The sequence below is a fragment of the Drosophila eugracilis genome, unplaced genomic scaffold, assembly GCF_018153835.1.
Source record: "Drosophila eugracilis isolate 14026-0451.02 unplaced genomic scaffold, ASM1815383v1 contig_575, whole genome shotgun sequence".
NCBI classification, from domain to species: Eukaryota; Metazoa; Arthropoda; class Insecta; order Diptera; family Drosophilidae; genus Drosophila; species Drosophila eugracilis.
In genome coordinates, this window is record NW_024573454.1 from 529,375 (window position 1) to 549,253 (window position 19,879).

General features: G+C 39.3%; 2 protein-coding genes across 2 annotated transcripts; one reads left to right on the plus strand and one right to left on the minus strand.

Moving 5' to 3' along the window:
* Positions 1-9,577: 9,577 nt before the first annotated feature.
* LOC108110919 lies at positions 9,578-10,689 on the minus strand. Its single transcript, XM_017220194.2, has 3 exons — positions 10,553-10,689; positions 10,388-10,501; positions 9,578-10,338 (listed from the first exon to the last, which is right to left on the minus strand). The coding sequence occupies exons 1-3, from the start codon at positions 10,622-10,624 to the stop codon at positions 9,895-9,897; spliced, it is 630 nt and encodes a 209-aa protein (XP_017075683.2). The 5' UTR covers positions 10,625-10,689; the 3' UTR covers positions 9,578-9,894.
* A 7,192-nt stretch (positions 10,690-17,881) lies between these two features.
* LOC108111217 (apolipoprotein D) lies at positions 17,882-19,873 on the plus strand. Its single transcript, XM_017220621.2, is given in 6 exon segments — positions 17,882-18,014; positions 18,076-18,196; positions 18,924-19,054; positions 19,114-19,193; positions 19,259-19,357; positions 19,471-19,873. Coding segments are annotated over 6 exon segments (831 nt in total). The 5' UTR covers positions 17,882-17,904; the 3' UTR covers positions 19,761-19,873.
* The last annotated feature ends 6 nt before the right edge of the window (positions 19,874-19,879 follow it).

The following is a 19,879-nucleotide window of genomic DNA, read 5'->3' on the forward strand; positions in this document are numbered from 1 at the left end:
AAACTTGATAGTTACGAATTAGAAGTACATATTAATATATCCAATAAAATATATTATAAATCCACTTCTAATTTAATTAGTAAAAAAAAGAGAAGTACTTCCCATTCAATCAACCTGAATGTAAATCACCTTTAACTCGATGAGCAACTTGAGAACTGTTTAACTAAATTAACAATTCCAGAGGCATGAAAACTTTTCAATTTCCCCCTCAGTTTGAAAACCCCCCATTGAGTTGAAATTTTTTATTGTTAGGTGAATGGGAAACGGACAAACAAACAAACAAATAAACAAATAAACAAGCGAACACAAAAAGCACGACAGACGGAGGACAACAACGGAAGCTGGCAAACAAGCGGAAGGCTCTTCTGGCACTCAACTAATGGCAACATAATGCGTTTATTGTGGGGCATACAACGGGCCAACAGGGGATGGGCACCAGCTGGGGAATCCCCCAAAGAAGTGATAACCCAGCGCAAATGTCAACGCAAAAGTCAATCAATGCATTGATGCTGAGCAGATGAGTGGATGCTGGTGGGGTGTGGAAGAGGCAGAGTGGGTCCGGACTTTATCCCAAGGGGGTGGTGGGCGTGGCCAGACAGAATTGGGGGAGGTTACAGTGAGAAAAAAAGATAAAGAAAATGAATTAAAGAAGAGCTTTGTTTGATTTTGTAAAGTCAATCAAGAAGGCAAGACAAGTTTAAGGGAAAAAGCTTTTTTAAAAAAAATTTAGTTTTTCTTAAAGTGTAATGGGTGTGGGTTGGGCTGTATTTGGTTGTACTAAAGTACGCACTTTTCAATGGACCAAACACAGACACAAGTCAGACAGAGCGCATTCAAAATCAATTCAATTGAAAAACATTTTCTCCTCCTGACTTTTTTGTTCCTGTTTTTCCGAGGGTTGACTTTTCCACTCTGTTTTTTTGTTTTTTGTGTTTTTTGGATAGTCTGCGATGTCATCGGCTCTTTTTTGTTAGCTGAAAAATCACTTTGAGAGCTTACCAAAGTTCAACCAAAATTGTGTTCATTTTCGTTTTCGGGTGGAAATGAATGATTTCCGCGATGCATTCAAAACGTTAATGAGACGTAATGTGATGGCCGTGACGGGCATGAATCCCATTTCTCAGTGGGCCACTCATGGAGATCGCCTGCACGCTACTCGATGCTGTCTCATCAAGTTGGACAATTAATTGCCAGAGACGCCCCCGTCCGACAGTCGTCGTCGTTTGTCAAAAAACTTTGTTGCATACTTAGCGGCAGCCAGATATATAGTATATACAACAAGCCAGAGATTGCCACATCATCATGCAAATGCCTCGACAGTTTTCAGATACTTATAGCTCATTAAGCATATAGCTCTGGCAACGGGCCCAAAGTATTTGCCCAGTCATGCCACGCCCACATAATGACTAAGCCTCCATGGACCAACCGACCGACGACTGACTGACAAATTTTCACAGCTCAACGCTTATTAAACTCGCCTGAAAAGTTCAATTAGCTTGGGGGATATAATGTCTTGAGAAGGGGAAAACTGGAAGAGATGGAAAGTCATTGATCTGAAATTATTTTCAAAAATTAATTTCACTAATTTACTAGTGATAAAAATATCTTTTTAAAGAATTTCTTCAATATTATTCAATATGAAGATCAAACAGCTAAATATTGACTACTTTCTTTCCCAAATACTTTCACCATCCAATAACTCCATTAAACATCAAAGAAACTATCTGCAAGGAGTTCAATTAATTACCCCCCAACCGGCAACACACCAACCCAAACCAAGATGTTTTGTTAGAATTTGGAAAATCTTTTTCGGACAGGCAGCAGGACATTTGTCACACGCTCGCTTTCACCAGCTCCATCATCATCTTGATTTTGGATGGCCATTCATTCATCCATTCGTTACCCTTATCCTGATCCTTATGTTGATGCTGGTGCCGCAGGGGGTCCTTGAGCTTTTCAATATTAATTGCGCAGCTTCGGTGGTCCGACGAAGACGGATAAGATGGGCAATGGGTATGGCTGTCGTCTTCGGGGTTCAGGTCAAGTCGCAAACCAGCACAAAGGACACTGACGCCGACTGACCCATGTCCTTTCACTCCTCCTCCTCCCGCATTTGACTTTTGATGAATGGCCAAGAATTCGGCATGACATGAATGAGCATTTTAAATAAATTAGTTGTATTCGAGACGCATTTCTTTTGGCCTGATTGAGTCCTTTGATTAGCTGGCTATAAATCAAAGGAATTAAATGAAAAATGTTCTAGATTAGATTAACAAATATATACGAAGTAGGTTTTCCTTAAAGATGGCTTATAAGGGAAATATAAATTATTTCATTTCCCACACTTCCTAGTAACTTATACTTTAAAGCAGCAACCAGAATGTCACTAAACCTTAATCCCTCTGAAGATTTATGGCTGGGGGTTATTAATTAAGACAATAAACCGGCATAAAAATTGTTATAAGTTAATTAAGCTAAATGAAAAGCTCTTAAGCATCGAGCTCTAGACACCGTCTCGTTCAAGGTGAAGATGGAGCACAAAAGTGCCAGAGATAAATTTGATATAAGCAAGAATATACCCAGACCAGGAGACCAAGAGGAAGACAAATGTCTGGCAATTTGGCTAAATGGCAAACTTGGCCAAGTAAAACATGCACGGGAGCATAATCAAGACAATAATTATTATTGTCATGTGTGTATTTTTGGTTGGCCAAGACGCTGGAATAGAGAGTTTCTCCCCACGAAAACTTTTTCGTTTGCCCCGTCTGTCTGGCACTCATCTCCCAGATCCCAGGGTTTTTCCTTTTCGCCCAACTGACTGACAACGTGTGTTAATTATGGCCATCTGTGCGAGGAGACTACAGTTGAGACGAGTTCTAGTTAGAGTTTGAGTTACGTTCCGTTTCGGTTCGTTCTGGGCCCAAATCGCATTAGGGAAATTACCCTGAATGGCGAATACCTGGGCAGACATAAATAGTTGTGTTGTTTTGGCCATTGTCTGTCTGGGAGCCGCTTAAAGGCTTTACAGCTTATTTCTAGAAGGCATGGAACTAGCTTTAGTTTTTGCCTAATTAAGCGTTGAAATTGGCATTCTCTTGTTAAGGGAATCAATGGAATCTTTGCCCCCTGTAGTCAGTCATGGTTAAATACCGGCAGAGTTAGATAGACCAACCAATCTTTAACCGCTTAAGTTAGCCTGAAAAGCTCAATGGTATAGATACTCGATGGAAAGCCAGTTGAGTAGCTATAATTAAATTGATGTACGCACGGTCACGCCTGCGGCATAATTGACTTGTCTTGACCTCAAAGTCCTGGCCAAGCCTCCACAAAACCAGGCCCAAAACACTTTGCCCCAACTTTCGGGTATACAGATTCATTTTGTTGGCTCCCCCACTCCGCCCACTAATTGCTATTGACAGTTATGGTTAGGCTACAGACAACAGGATGATTAAAAATTTAATGAGTCTGAGTGAGTGGCAAGTGTGTTGGGGAAAAGGGATTTTGGAAATATCCCGAGGCTAACCGCAATCCATCATTTTGTACTTCGACTCACTTTTGTGGCTAAAAATCAAAGATCTTTTGGACAGAACAAAATAAAAGAAAAACTGCTAGAAGGCTTTTTTACTCGACCCTTGTCGTAGTTCTGTTTGATATCCAGAACTATGAAAATTTCTTGTTAAACTTGTGGCTAAATACAGAAATTTAATTTGATTACAAAGTTCCAGGAACGGCATTTGAAAGTATTTTGTGTGGAAAATTTCGCAGAAATTGAAAATATCTCAAGGTGTTGGGTAAGTGTAGCCGCAGGCTGTCCAAAATCACAAGCTGACAGCTGCTCGAGTGCTCTTCGCAGCTTAATGAAAAGTGAAATGATATTTTTGGTTGGTTTGGAGGATGAGAAGTCCTGCCCATGGACATTTCCAGAAAGCCAAATATTATAGCAGTGCTAGACTTAAGAATTATTTCATATTTTGAGTGCTCAACGCAGCCTGAAATAAGATTTTTGAATACCCTTTCATGAGGTAAGTTAAATTTTGGGAAAGGGTTTGTTAGAAAATTATGGAATTATAAGTTTATTTTCATATTTAACTAGAAATTTGAAGAACATTCTAAATGAAATGAAAAAGAAAAAGAGAGTATGCTTTTCTTCGATTTTCCTATTAAGAGTTTCACTCAAAACATCCGTCGCTTATGGTGTATCCATTGCTGATGTTTGTAATACGAGCTTAGTGTAATGGAATTTTTAAGCGAATGTCACAGAAATGCACAAAGTACAATGAGACAACAAGCTGCTCAAATATGCAAAGACTTTTACCCAGCATACACGCAGACATAGAGGACACCTTACAGCTTATTACGTTCTCCCAGCCAAGGAGAAAACCCCACCCCCTTTCAAGGACTCCCCGCTGAACTTGCAACATGGAGAGATGGTACAAAAAAAAAGAAGAATGGAACTTATTTTCGTAGACAAGAGCGAATCTTGTGTTTATTTGAGCTTATATGCACTTATATCTATATATCATCTATCATCAGGTGGAAAGTGTGGGCGAAATGGCTCTACTTTTCCTTTTCCCATTTCCTTCCTTCCTCGCTTCCTTGCGTACGTTCTCCCACTGCCTCGAGCTGCATCAATTTTCCCGTTGCCATTATTATGATTGTTATTAACTTAAATAGAAAATACTTGACTGTTTCATAAATCTCACCCACTCGGTTGGCCCGCTGCGAGGTGGAGTGGAGAAGATTCTGAAGTTGGGGTCTCGCTGCGTCAAGTGGATTTATGTTGCTGCTGCTGTTTTGTCGTGTGGTGATGAGTCCCCTTTTCTGATTTATTTTGGCGAGGAAAACTCGTACAAAGGAAGTTAAGTTAACCCACCCACAGAAAAAATGGAACATCTGTTGGGATAATATTTAAATCATATATTTGGGAAAGCAAAAAATGAAGTTAGAGGGCCTTAAAGGGTGTTTTTATTTATAAAATATTATATATTAATATACCCCTACATACAAAGTGATCTTAGTTAGTCGTATTGTTCATATTAAAACCTTAAACCTTTGAAACTTCTTTAACTGATTAAATATCCCTCAAACGGTTTGCGCCCTCAGCCAGCCAAGAACCGCAGAATTCAATTAAAGCGTTTTGTGTTTCACCTCAGGAATTAGGCAAACTAATTGGCCGCAGTTTCTGGCGAGCCGAAAAGAAAAGAGCCTTTTCCCGGCAAAGAGTGCGTCTGAAGGCGCTCTGCAAAGTTTTAATAAATCCGCAAATTACTTTATAAGCAACTCGTTTTCGGGCTCGCTTATTTTGTTTGCTCGGTGGGATGACAATGAGCGCGATAAGAACTTGGCATAAACAAGCCAAAGGCCCAAACTCGCATAAACTGCAGAGGGCAAAGGAGAAAGACTGGGAGTGAAATTACGGCAGATGGCCAGAGGATGAAAGGAAAATGCGTCCAGTCAGGATATATAGTATATATTATATACATAGCATCCCATTCACACAACACGTTGACTGCCGCGTTGGCAATTTTTATTTAGCTTTTGTAAGTTAATTTGTGCACTATTGTCCTGCAGGACCCTGCGCCCTGAGTGAAACGTTTGCCTTTTGCACTTTGCTCCACGGCTTCCTTTATTTTCTCTCTGTTTTTTTTTTTTTAATGTAATTCAATTTCAATGAAATTTAATCGTCCGTTCATGGCAGTGACCAACCCCCCTACCCAGCTGCCTTTTAAACATTATTTGCGTCATTTTGTGGTGGTTAATTTCAGTGCAACGCTTTTACTATTCAATTATGTTGCCGCTTGTCGCCTCATTCGCAAGCATTTTTTATGCACTCTTGTTTATGATGATGATGAGAGCAGAGTTCCCTTCGTAACTTCCTGCTCTACGGCTATTGTCCTGCTAATGCCGGCCTGTTGTCCTGTTTGTCATCCAGCGTCCTTGTTGTGCTTTTTTCATTGTTATGAAAAATTAAATGGGCATAAATCATGCTAATGGCGCATTCAAAATTTATTATGCTTTAAAGCCCCGCCAACACACACACACCATCCAAATCCACCATCAATTTATTTATGTATTTGCAATTATTTCTGCACGGGGTGGAATTGGTTCCAAGTTCTAGTATTGAATGGATTTTGGGTGTGGGCTATAGTACGGTTGATCTCATCTCGTTTTCAATTAGATGATTGTTAGAATGTGAGGATATTTTTATGGGGGAAAACATTAGCAAAGCTGATGATGTCAGCAATGTTGTTAGGATAGGGGAATGATTTGTTTTTAAGTCGAATTTTAGAGTCACTTTTAGAGAAGATGATATGGCCTATTTTTTTCTGGCAAATTGCAGAAGAAACTTCTGAAACTTCATAGTTCTAATTAATGTAAAAACCATGAACATTTCCCCATTAAATCCACTTTAAATCCTTGACAATGAATGCTTCACAAATCCCTAACAACTAGCCAGTGATTAACCCACCGGCAGCCAAATATATTCTCCCACTTAACCGCCATAACTAACTCGGCGGCAATCTAAAATTTCATTCGCCACGCAGCTGGCAACAATGTGCCCCGCTTAATCCGCCTCATAAAAGGAGGTGCACGCATTGGGGGAGTTAGTAGTTTTTTTTTTTGTGGGGGCCAAGGGCGGGCCACCCACATAATGCAAATTGCTATTATAATTTGCACAGCAGCGGCGTCATTCATCAGCCTTAAAGGGGGGGTTTGAGGGGTGTGGAAGTTAGACAAATTTCCCAGGGATTATCTGGGAAGGAAGCTTTGGCTGCATTTTGTTGCTGCCATGCTGCCGCCGTTGCAACATTTTCGTGCAGCTCAACGCGTTGGCGCTTCATTCCATTTATTATAACAAGTTTTTTGGACTTCTTTTTTTTTCTGGCTTTGTGGAGGGGGAAGGGGGAGGTTGAAAATTTTCATTGCCAAAAAATATATATATATATTTCAAGTGGGTTCAACTGCAGAGCGCATTTTATTTGGTTTTAGGATTTTGCGCCCTGAAAATGCACGAGTTTGTTGCAAACTGTTTCATATCCACAAAACCCAGACACATTGGCACTCTGCAGATACAGATACATTTCGGCCATTGCAGTTTGCAGATAGAGATACTCCGCTTGACCTCCCGCCGAGCAGTTTTCATTTGGGTTTTAGCCCTGTATCACATCAGGGAAAGTTTATTTTTCAGTACGAAAGGGAATATTGGATTAGAGAGAAAAATAAACTTAATAAAATGCAAATTTTTGTATTATTTTATTTACGATTTGCACGAAAGCAGATTACTATAAACATATTTTAATGTTAAAGAGTAAATTAAAAAAGAAAATTTGTTTTAATGAATGTTAAATATGAGTTTTTTAGTCTAGATTATTAAAAAGTGTAGATTGGTTACTTTTATAAACCCCTTCATATAGGAAAATTTCCATTCGACTACCAACCACAGTCACCGCAATCATTCTTAGTTGATTTTTCTTTGCATTTCGGGATTTTTCTTTTGTTTTTCCCTGCCATTCCCTCTTGACTGCCGTTCTGCGCCCCTTTTTCGGCTTTCATTGGTCCACCTAGTGTGTTGTTTACATGTTCATTCGCGGGATTTTTCACTTGAAATTGGAAAGTCGACGTCGGCACAAAGAGTTAAGTCCTTGCATGTGCAGAAAAGGAATCCCTGAGGGAAATGGATTCGCTTATTGTTCTGACCCACACATTGTTGCTTTAAATGAAGGATTTTTTGTTGCTGCCTTCCTGATATACTCTATCTCTCCTTTGCGGTTGTCTTTGCATTAAGCTTGTTATGGCTTTAATTTAGAGGCATCCTGGGCGAAAATCGCATCAACGCAGCTGGAGATCGTTAAATAATTCATGTCAGGCCGCACCGAATTCGGAAAATGGAGGGAAAAAACGGCAAGAAACGAACCGAATCCGAATCCGAAGCAATGAAAGCCAAATTAAGCAGTGGAAAACGTTTAGCCAGATGGGGGAAAGAAATAATCGGTGGATGGGGTTGGGGAGTTGGATAACCAGGAGTAAGAATCTCCAAGGATATTCCCAGCTGGGCGCCTAAGGAGCGCCTGATTTACGTTGCAATAATTTTCATCTCATTTTCATTACGTTTTCTGGCTTATCCATAGCAGTTCTTCCACCTCCATTTTCCCTTGGATTTCCTACGTCTTTTTCCCTTTTGCATAAGGCTAAAAGGTGAGAAGCTCGTTTGGCCTGCAGGTCGCTCCTTGCCAAGGTGGCCACTTGAGCCCGGCTATTTATCATTCCCCGAGAGCTTATACATAACTTTCAGCCTGTCCATAGGCTTCTGCATCCCGGTTTCTAGGTTAAAAGTCCCCCACCCATCTTCTTCATCCAACAGCTGTGAAGTTTCCATGGTGCTGGTTTTTTTGTTTTCCTGCAAGAGCCATCAAAAGTTGTGAACAAGTTGCAGGTTTGAAACAACAACGGGAACAGGGAAAAAAGGATCAACAAGGTACTCAACACCAGCAGGAGAAATTGGAATGGCAACAAAGAGTGTGGCACTTCACAGTGGTGACAGATTTACATCAATTATTGAACAGGTGCGGGGTAACAGGTTGCTCTCATGGTTGGAAAAAGGGAAATTCGAAATGACATGGGCAAATCTTCAACAGCAGAGACAACTATTTCCCAGAAAAGGCAAGTATTTGGCCTAAATTGGTATTGTCAAAGAGGTGGATTAGCAAGTTTGTCAAAGGGAAAATGTGGCTAGAATAGGTTAAACTAAAGTTTACCCCCTAAATTATATATTTTTCTAAATATATTTTTAATGTAAACTTACAAAGAAAGTATATGTAATATCAAATCACCATTAAAGATATTCCAAAATTTCTCAACCAACTCTCGCTGAAAACTTTTCGCCGGAATGTTTAACTTTTTGATTTGCGTAAAATTTGTTTGTGCCTTCTACAAAATCCTCACATCCGCTTCATTAAGTACTGAGAACTCCCAGAAAATGCCGTACCAGGAACAAGAGCAAAACCGATTTAACTCCGGAAAAGGGATTTGCAAATTCAAGAAGGAAAAGCGAAAGTCCTTTTGCAGGCAACTCAATTAGTTGCACGCATCCATTAGATATTCCAGGCACAAAACAAAAGAGTAAAGCGATTGCAAAGCCATCGAATAGCCAAAGGCCGAAGGATCCAAAAAAGGAGGAATTTGGGGACTGCTAAGGACACAGAAGGGAGGGAGATTATTTTTTGGCCAAGCAGGAGGTCAGACCACAAACAAAGATGTCACGCAGTGCGTTGCCCAAAGGGATTTGGCCAATGGTACGCCCAAAAATATAATATATGACATTTTGTTATGAATACTAATGTGTGCTGGAGGGCTAACGTAGGGGGAGACTTAAAAGTTTATGCCAAAGATGGGTTTGCATAGTCCAAAAATATTTTTATTGACAAGTGGCTGAGGGAGAGGAGTTGCATGGTAAACTATATCCATTACAAATGGTTTAGTGAGAATCTTTATTGGTTGATGGTATATTTTAATAATACTAAATAAATATACAATTATTATTTAACTCGCAAGAAGCTATTTAAAACAATTCAAGGGGAAGCTCAGCATCAACAAGCTTAATAACTATTTAAATACAATAATAAGCTAACAAAATATTAGCTAAACGCCCTTTTAAACCTCATAATCTCCTTCAGATTTTCACTTCCTCCTCGGCTAGAGCATAATCAAATCAATTGGCAGACAGGAAAAGCGCAGACAGTTGGCCCAACCAACTGCGACTAATGCGTCGCCATCAGATATGCAAACAATCGGCGAGCTAGACGAATTTTCTGAAGTCACAAAGTTTATTAAACCGGACTATGATGTTGGAAGGAAGGGCTTTTATATCCGTGGAAGAAGAGGAAGAGGTGCCCCTCATTTGTGCATCTTTACTCCATGAGCTGTTTTCCTGCAAACAGTGCGGAGGATATCAGGCAAGGGATTCCCTGAAAGGCCCAACACGGCACCCGGCTGGATATTTCTGAGCAAATTGTACAGACGCTGATGCTGATAACTGGTGGGCGGACCTGTTTTATAGATCTTGTCATCCACATAGACCACATCAATGCCCTCGTCCAAGATCCGGGCATGATAGTGATGGTTGTGCGGAAAGAAATCTAGTTGGGTGCCCAGTTCCTTTGTAATTAGAGTGTTTCTGTCTTCAGCTGGCTGCTTGACCAGAAAAACAACGATTTCTTTATCACTATAGAGGCTTTGGCCAGCCGGCAGGACTGTTAGCTCCACCACAGCATTCTGGCAGCAGATGAACTCGGGTTCATAGGGTTGCAGGGCATGGAAGGTCAGCAGAGTGGGATCCGGCTGATAAACTAACTAGATTAATAATTGGAAATATATAAATATAACTCACATTATATCGCTTTCTGTAGGAATACAATAGCTCCTCAGTGCTGTAAATAGTGCCATGCCATTTGGGGGGCAGATAGAACTCAGTATCCGCCGAGGTCAGAAGTTTTGTATTATGCTAAAATCAAATATGACTTATATTTATTATTTATATAAACAAACCTCTTACCAGATCGTAGGAATACTTGTTCAGAGTTTCTGCAGTCACCTCCAAGGGGAATCCAAAGTCGTCGAGGAACATGACTTTTACTTTTTGATTTATGATATTAATGAGCTTTTGAATATATTCAGATTTTATGGTAATGATGTTTAGTTTGAGTTTGAATAAAATTTGATTCAGTGTGTACTTAGATCAAGCCTTTTTTAAATTAGTTTTTTTTTAATTTATTCACAAGAAGTAAAGTTTAAATTTCTTGCTATGCTCAGATTAATGTGAACAAATTTAACTTAACAAGAAATCTGTAAAGAAAGGTCACACTCTTAACTGTTGAAAGCCTTCAAATGAGGGAATTTGGACTTTCTTTATCAATTTTAATTGTGTTTTAAGATGAAGAAAAATAAACAGAAATACAAATAAAATAGAGTTCTAATTAACTATGTTATTGTGATTTATTTTAGCTATGAGTCGATTTCGCAAAGTTTATTAAACTCAAGGCTTTTTAATCCTTTTTTAAAAAAATGGTGTAGGGTCACACTTAGTCAAAACAAGGTTAGTCCAAATCTAGCGTTCTACTTACAATTTGAACTTGCAAATTCAAGGTTGCATTTCACAAGTCACATCCTGTAACCCCAAAGCTGCATTTTAATCCACAAAGAGATGCCAGAAGGAGGTGCTGCCCTGCCAACTGCCACTGCCACCGACCATTTCCAAGGCGATTATCTGGGCTTGCTTGGGCCCCATAAATTTGTCCACGCCCATAACTGGGCTGACAACTTAAGTGCGGTCATGTTTTTGGGGTCCAGTTCTCCCCTCCATTAGGAAAACAATTACAGACGACACTGACAGGCTCGAAATGCCGGCCGAAACTCGAAACTGAGATCCTGGACACATTCTACTACATCAGAAGGAAGAGCAGGCTTGAGCAGGAAGAGATAGCATTCGGCGTCTGGCCGGGATGTGGCCATAAATTATGAGTTTGTCGTCACATGCTGGCGGTCTTAGCCGTTGGTCATGTCTATTAAGTAGCCCTTAGAATCTCCAACTGTTCATCTGTCCGATTTTTGACACTGCTTGGGCATTATTTTGCCAATCCTTTGGCTTTGCATTTTTAGGGTAACCTTCGTTCGCCGTTTTGTAAACTTTTCCTAGGTGCTTTCGGTGGTTTAACCTTTCACCCGCACTCACCCCGCAATCAAAAATACCCCAGGACATAAATTATAGAGCCGAAATTCCTTCGGTTTCTGCTTCATTTTCATGCTCACGAACTAGGAGAGCGTCACATGTGTGTCTAAGTGATTTTCAATAAGTTGCGACTTCCTGGGGGTTGGGTCAAAGTTTTTGGGGCACGATTTTTCACAGCTCCAGATGTCTATATATGTATATATCTGAAAATATATACGTATAGGAAGTAACATAATTTATGGCGCCTTCGCATGTGGGTTTGTGTGTGTCTGAGCTGGCGGATTTTCGCAGGCGTCGATAATGACGAGCGATTTCTCATAGCCAAAAGAGAGTTTTGGTCGGTGGTGGAGGAGCTATTGGGCTATACAGAGGAGCTCTCATTTGGCCAAAGCACCAGCCATTTGCAGCAGCTGCGACCGACCTTTGACATACCCCAGGCCCAGATCCTTCACGCTCCGTGGGAAGGAGGCTGCCCAACTAGATGGCACGTAAAAACAAACTTGATTCTCGGCCATCAAAAAGCGCCATCCGTCTTCCAGCAAACGTTCACTTTGACTGCCAAGCTGCCAAGTACGCGACGTGATTCAATATTTTTGCGAAATTATTTTTTAATCATAGTTGGACAGAAGTCGAATATAAGGATTGCAAGGACGAGGGACATGATCGAAAAACAAAGTGAGCAAATGGCAAAATCAATAAAACATACAATGTGAAGGTGACAGTTTTCGTATGGGAGACGAAGGTATGTATGATATGTAGTTACCTTATTTATTTGAATTTTATTAGAAATAGTAATTGGGAATTTACTTCAACTATTTGCCGTTAGCAAAAAACGAACTTAAATAAATATTCTTATGTACCTTTGCCGAGTTAGTAAGTTATTTTAAGACCAATTCATATAAATTTTCCTTCAAATTGATTCAGGAAAATGTCGAATATACCTCAACTACCACATCAAAGTGTCAAACTCTCAAACAAAAGATGACAACTACATATGTCTAAACCACATCAACACACACACACTCTCACATAAACCATAAAAACAACAATGAAAGAAGTTAAAAACAAAAAAAAAATACATAGGAAAACTTTTGCAATTTGCAAGATTTGCAGCTGGCATTGGTCGCCACTCTCGGCTATTAACGCAATCGAATGACGTTCTTGGCTCGGATTCCGATTGGGATTCTGCTTTCCCTCTTTATGGTAAATGCCCGCAAAATGTTTGAAACGCTCAAATGGTGAAATGGCAACCAAATCAGCGGATCCCATGCCATCCTAAAAATTGCAATTGTGACAATGCTGACAATCTGCAGGCGACAGCCAACAGCAGAGTTACAGTTCCAAAACGGAAGTCGAAGGGAGATCGGGATGTTGCCCGAGCGGGATGAGGGAAAACAGACGGCAATGGCAGTTCCGTCTACATCTCTTAAAGCTTCTCGGTGCACTTGGGAAAACAAGTAACAAGTTCTTGAACTTTTAAGATGCTGGTCTAGTAACTCTCGCTTTATGGTTTAATCTTATATAAGGAAAGGATGCGTTGAGCTATTTTCCATTGCAATTATCAATTTGGAATAATCGTAATCGTTTTACCTTAATGTATTATCTTCACCTCTTGATTAATTTATATTTTTTCCAGTGCATTGTCCGTCTAGCTTTTGCCTTCATGGCAACGTCAAGAAAACGGCGACACTTACAATCAGTATGAAATTTACGCGATTTTCATTGCGGCAAATGGTTCGCTTTTTTCGGTATTAACATTTCTCGCTAAGCATTTAGGGGGAGAATAAAGAAAGGGGGTTCCGGGGGGTGTGATGAGTGTGAGGTGTAGTTTTGTGTGTGAGGGTGTGGGTGGCAGAAGACATCGGGGCCCAGCTGAAGTCGTGCCAATTTTCATAATTCCTTTCATTTTTGGTTGGGCATATGATATCGATGAAAGTACTATAAATTTTAAAGAACTAAATAAATTACTTAGAGTAATGAAAGCTTAGTAATAAAAGAAATAAGTAAAGAACCTAAAGGCCATATTAAATATTAGGTCAACATTTTGATTAACCTGGTTTAATATAATGGTTTCTATTAAGAATACTTGTTAGCTTAAAAGCTTAACTAGAAAGACCTTTAACTTTTGTTCTTGCACTTTGACTTAATAAGCTAATATTTTCCATTCCTTAAACAGCAATATAAACATTATCCCACAGGTCTTTAATCTGGCCGATCTCCCCGCGGAGTGTATAAAGTATTCGTTATATCCTCGAGAGAATATGATTTTGCTCGCTGGTTGGCTCCTTGGCTCCAGCCATAACCAGGATAACAACAAACAGGCAAACAGCTCGCGGCTGCCACGAGCCAAAAGTGGCATCAGCTGCGGCAGTTGGCGCGGATATATCTTCGCGAACACTTGGATACCCCCTGGCCACCGCATCGGCCGACATCTATCCCGGGCTGACTGACTCTAGCCGAGGATAATGCAATAAGCGTTGCCAACAAGCGCCCAATGTCTTCGTCCTGCGACTTTGAGCCTTCCAGCAAACTGCGTTTGTGGGTGGTTGAGTGGATGGGGCTTGGCTGGGAGGGGCTTCTGTGCACATGTGTGCCAGACAGGTTATGCGCTATAAAAAATTTAAGAAATTGCTACCAGCGCCAGCGCCAAAAACGACAATACTTACGAGCATTTCACAAATCAAAATACTTTTGAGAGTTGGTTGGTCCTTTTTTTCCCTTTGGCCACCCTTCCCCTTTCCTTTGTTGTCTGCCACTAGTTGTTATTGTTATTGTTCTTAATGTTAGCTTTCTTGTGTGCCAGACTTTTTCGCGTTTTCCCCATTTTTTTTTTTGTTCCTAGTCTGGGGGAACAACTGATGCCCACAGGAGCGATGCGAAAAACAATGTGCTAAATAAATAAATTTGTCCAAGATTGCAACATCAAAATAAGGTAAAAGAAGTTCGGATATGGCTGTGCGAATGGCTTGGTTTTATGGGGTGGCAGGTGATCAGGTGGGTGTTATGTTGGATATAAAAATATCCCTGAGAATTTTTTGAACAAATTCCAAGTAGAAGATTGAAAAGGAAGAGTTAAGTATGAGGCTATTTGTTGAAATGAAAAGGAGTGTCTCTTCAATGGTGTCTCTATGATGGGATATTAATTTACATTAGATATTAAATGGAAATATGTTTCTTATACCAAATTGATTGCTTATCAAAGTAAAATGACTTGATAAGTTACTGATTCAGAACCTAAAAAAGCAGAACAACGTTTCAGAATTCTTGGGACTTCATTTTTACTTCCAAATCAATTATTCCTTTTAAGTTCTTTTTCCAACTAGCCTAGCTGTGCAGTTATTTTTTTCTTGTTTTTCCCAAAGTTCTTGGCCATATCTCTGTTTAATGGCAGTGCTTTCCAAGTACCTCTCAGGCCCCTGTAACCAACCTAATCTATGGCCCATTGCGTGTGCAGGAGAACACGAGCAGTTGGTAATATCCTGGGAGAATGGCATGCAAAAGGGACAAGCAACAAAAGCGAGCACAAATTGCGTCATGTTTTGCAATTCCCACGCATTCTGCGGAGCTCCTCCACCCTCGCCCTCCCTTTACTTTTCGCAACTCCCACGCTCGGGTTAAAGGTCGCCGGAGTGTGTCTCCACCCACTTGATGTTACTGCTCCAGCTGTCCTCGTCTGGATGTTATTTAGCCGACAGTTTAGTATGATCCCCTGCTCCATCGCTCTGAAGGGGATTGGGAGTCCTTTTTTATGTCAACTGTTGATTGCAGCAGTTGGAAAATCCAAAAGCCCAGCTGAACTGCAACAATAATCAAAATTAATTCAATTTCGGCGGCTGGCTTTAAAGGTAGCCACTTAATTAAATGGCCACACGCAGGCTCTATATATATCGCCATATCCTGTGGCACGGCAGTGATTTTTATATATCTGGTAAAATTCTGTTTAAATCAAATTACATTCGACAAAATGCCCATAAAGCGAATGAATAACCACAAAATATTCGAGCACTTAAAATGGCAAAGTGATTGAATTGTGGGCATGGGTTAATCGAGATGAAATCGTGACACGATCTCTGGGTTTTGTTAAAATATATTGTTAAATTTAATGTTTAAAAAAGTGGTTCTTGGAACTAAATGCTTTTTAGAAGTCTTATAAGTTCCAAATTTTGTATAACTTTTCTTATGACAGTTTTTTGAGTTTTAGTTTTCGTAATGAATTTTTTGTATAAGAAAAACTTTATAAAAGTAATTAAATATCTTTAAAAATCTTTCATCACGAACTCATTGCCAATTGTCAATGCACTTTGAACCGCACATATGCACCACACAGTGACAGCTTCCAATGGGGACCAAAGAAGGAAAATATTAACCACCAAACACAAATAATTTTACAATTTAACAAAATTTAAGTTTAATTCAAAAATCTTTTAAACTAATAGAAGATACCCCCTTTAAGAATATTTCCTTAATACACCTCTGCTTTTAGCCATGGATATGGCCAGAAGACTGCACTTATGGCCTGTAATAACCAGCTCTCATCTGTCCACTCCCAGCTGCAGGCTTACGGTTGCCTTTGATCAAATTGTCCCTGGAAAACCCACTCCATCGGCCAGCCCTCAAGGATTGCACCTGTTTTTAAGCTCAGATGTCCGGCAAATGTGTACATATTTTAAATTTAATTACTACACGCTGCCATGCAACAAACAGTGGCAGCCACAGCAAATCCAAGCAGAGGCCATCCATCCATCCATCCATCCAGCCGAATGGGGCAAGCCCGCAATCCTTTCAGGTGGGGGGAAATGCGCTATAAATTCCCATACCCAAATAGTTGGCTGGCCATTCAAAATCTGCGCTAGCCGCATATGTATAAAAATATGAGAGAATGAACGAGGGTGGAGTGAAAAGTTTAACCAAAGGATCATCTATAAGTAAGTCTCAGACAAGATGTTTCTTCATAGCCATAACTTTATTTGTAGCCTTTGAAGATTAGTTTTAGTTTCCAAGTTTATTAACTCTAAAAATACCAACTTATTGATCCACCCTTGCTCAAACATATATCACCTGAAATACCTCTTTTTCCCCCCTCAAAAACCCCTTCATCCACACAGACGCTTCAGCGTTCGCCCTGCGGGCATTTTTGCACATTTAACTCAATTTGTGGTTTACATTTAATTAATTTAATAATATATGGGTGGAAATGTAATTTCTCTCCCTGCCAACTGGAAAAAGAGAAAAAACCGCAGAAATCCTGCCACTGTCAACAGTTTTCCTGACCAGGTTGAGAACGAGATAAAGGTTAAGAGCTGAAGAAATCTCAAATAAATGAAAATTATTCCTCATTTTGACAAGCGAAAGGCAAAGCGCTCAACAGATGGCGCTGGTGGCCGTGTGGAAAGATGGCGCCAACAATGCAATCCACATGGTGGGGAAAGCTTTTCAAAAGGTGGAAGCTAAGAAATGACGATTTTTGTTGTTGTTTTTTAGTGTTATGTATTAAATGCTTAATTAATGTTAAGTAATGTGGATTAAGAAAAAGTGAAAAAAAAAAAAAAAATTTTTTAATATTTTTTAAAGATAAATATATAGTAGCGAGAGCCTCTAAGAAACTTTACTTTGCTTTAACGTAGCCTTAAAAAGTATGAAAATATATAAAAAATATTTAGTGAACTTTAATATAGTGTTAATTCTATTTAAAGTGCTTAGTTTGTGAAGTAATTTCATGCTTGATATTTTAAGTACGCTTGATATTATTTGTATATTTTATACTTATTGTTTACCTAATTATAAATTCACCTCTCATACTCTCTACCTATAGTCCGATCCACTTAGCTTTGCCATTCTCAGGACATTGAACTAATTCACGCAATGATCTCTGTAATTAGCAATGCGATTGTTAGCATGCGGAAGCCCTTATCAATAGAAAAAATCGTGAGGTGCATATAAAAATGATGTAAATAATAGTATCGGATATATTCTATATTTGCTTAGTGGCTGTAACGAGAGCATTGGCAGAGGTATCTTTACCCACCTCCCTTCACAAAACTATAATAATCACTAACAAACTTTCCATCTAGATCATCTGCATTTCACTTTTGTTTATATTGGCAATCCGCGTCGGCGCACAGGAAAAAAGCTCCGCAAGCCGAAAACAAAGCTCTCTCATCAAGCGTATAAAAGATACAATGCATCTGCAGTCGAACCTCAGTTCTAAGCCAGAAGTAGAACAGAAATTAAGTTCAACGAAGAGCCGCTTTATCAGCGAGTTATATTCCACAATGATTCATCAGTCGAGGTACGCGCCAGATAATAAACAAAACTAAATCTATTTACATCTCACTCGATTATCGTTTCAGTTCGCACTTGTGGCTGTCTATCTTGATGGTCGCGAGTGGAGTTTGCATGATAAGTGCCCAAGTTCCATTTCCCGGCAAGTGTCCGGATGTCAAGCTGCTAGACACCTTTGATGCGGAGGCGGTGAGTCTAAACTTTTGATGATCAGTCAGTCTGATGTTAGTCACTCATAGTTAATGATTATTATTTTTTCAAAATCGTATCTTGATAGCTAAGAAAATTCTAGTTTCCACGAGTAGGTAATCATATATTAATCATGTGGTTTATATTTGTCAAAAATCTTATCTTGATAGCTAAGAAAATTCTAGTTTCATTGACCCAGACTATCTTGATAGTTAATGATTAATATTTTTGAAAAATCTTATCTGGGTAGCTAAGAAAATTCTAGTCCCATTGAGTAGGTTATCATATCTGGAATCATGATATGGAAAAGAGCTTTGGCCTTGTTTTTCTGATTCAAGACACCATTCTACATATCTTATAACACGATCAAGCGAAAACAACTTTATCTATATACCCTTTCCGAGTAAATAAACCAACATTATATTATGTCTATAGTGCCCAGTAAAATCACGATGATGAAGGGAAATTATACAATTGATAAAACTGTTTTGTTGTTATTAAAAAATATTTCTTTTTGCAACAATGTAAAACCTCCGTTGATAAACCTCCTTTTTCTAATTAGCAAACTTTTTATTATCTTATCCAAAGTAAAGGGCTTATTAGTTTTTATTTCGAGAAGTTTCTGATTAAGTAAATACTTCAGTCAGAACACGTGTTTAAATAAACGTATTAACATAACATTGTTATTGAAAATTACATAAACTAATTAATAATTATCTGTCTTTAGTACATGGGTGTCTGGTATGAGTACTCCAAGTACCCCTTTGCCTTTGAAGTCGGTAAGAAATGCATCTACGCCAACTACAGTATCATTGACAATAGCACTGTTTCTGTGGTCAATGCGGCTATCAACCGATTGTAAGTTTGAAAACAAATTGAGTTTAATTAATTTGTTTAATCAAATTTAAACCAAACAGCACTGGAACACCCTCGAATGTAACTGGACAGGCCAAGGTTCTTGGACCTGGCCAACTGGCTGTGGCATTCTATCCAGGCCGTGAGTTATTACAAACTTAAAGTAGTCTGTTGGACATTTTAAATTATTTTTCATCAACTTTTCAGAGTCATTAACGACGGCCAACTACATTGTGCTGGGCACCGATTATGAATCATATGCCGTAGTCTACAGCTGCACTAGTGTAACACCCTGGGCAAATTTGAGTAAGTTAATGAGGAAGTCTACTACTTGAAATGTTAATATGCAAACTGTGTCATAACTGACATGGAATGACAACCATTTCAGGCAGAATGATAATTAATTTTGTAATTTTTAGAAGTCGTTTGGATCTTGACTCGTGAGCGTGAACCTTCAACGGAGACAGTTGATAAGGCCAAGAGTGTCTTAGATGAGAATAAGATAAACCAGGCCTTCCTCATCGATACCCTTCAGAAGAAGTGTCCCCAGTTGGAGGGAAATGCCACTGAGCTAACCGGAGACGATGACCTCGATGTGGATGACTTTGTGACCACTGTGGTGCCAAATGCCATCGAAAAGGCATGAGAATGGCTGCGACGCTTCTATGAGCGTCTCTACGACATATTTATGAATTTCTTAAGTTACTAAGAGTTTGGTTTTTTCCAGTGTACATATGTATTTCGATCGATAGTTAGATGTTCATTGATGTTTAAATTTTAACTAGTTGTTATTTCGAGCAATAAAACGATTTAATCGATGAAGTTTTA

Coding starts and splice junctions, on each gene's coding strand:
- LOC108110919 (XM_017220194.2), bottom strand. CDS start 10,624: ATGTTCCTCGACGACTTTGGATTCCCCTTGGAGGTGACTGCAGAAACT. Junction 10,502..10,552: donor ACAAGTATTCCTACGATCTG/GTAAGAGGTTTG, acceptor ATTTGATTTTAG/CATAATACAAAACTTCTGAC. Junction 10,339..10,387: donor CCTACAGAAAGCGATATAAT/GTGAGTTATATT, acceptor TTAGTTTATCAG/CCGGATCCCACTCTGCTGAC.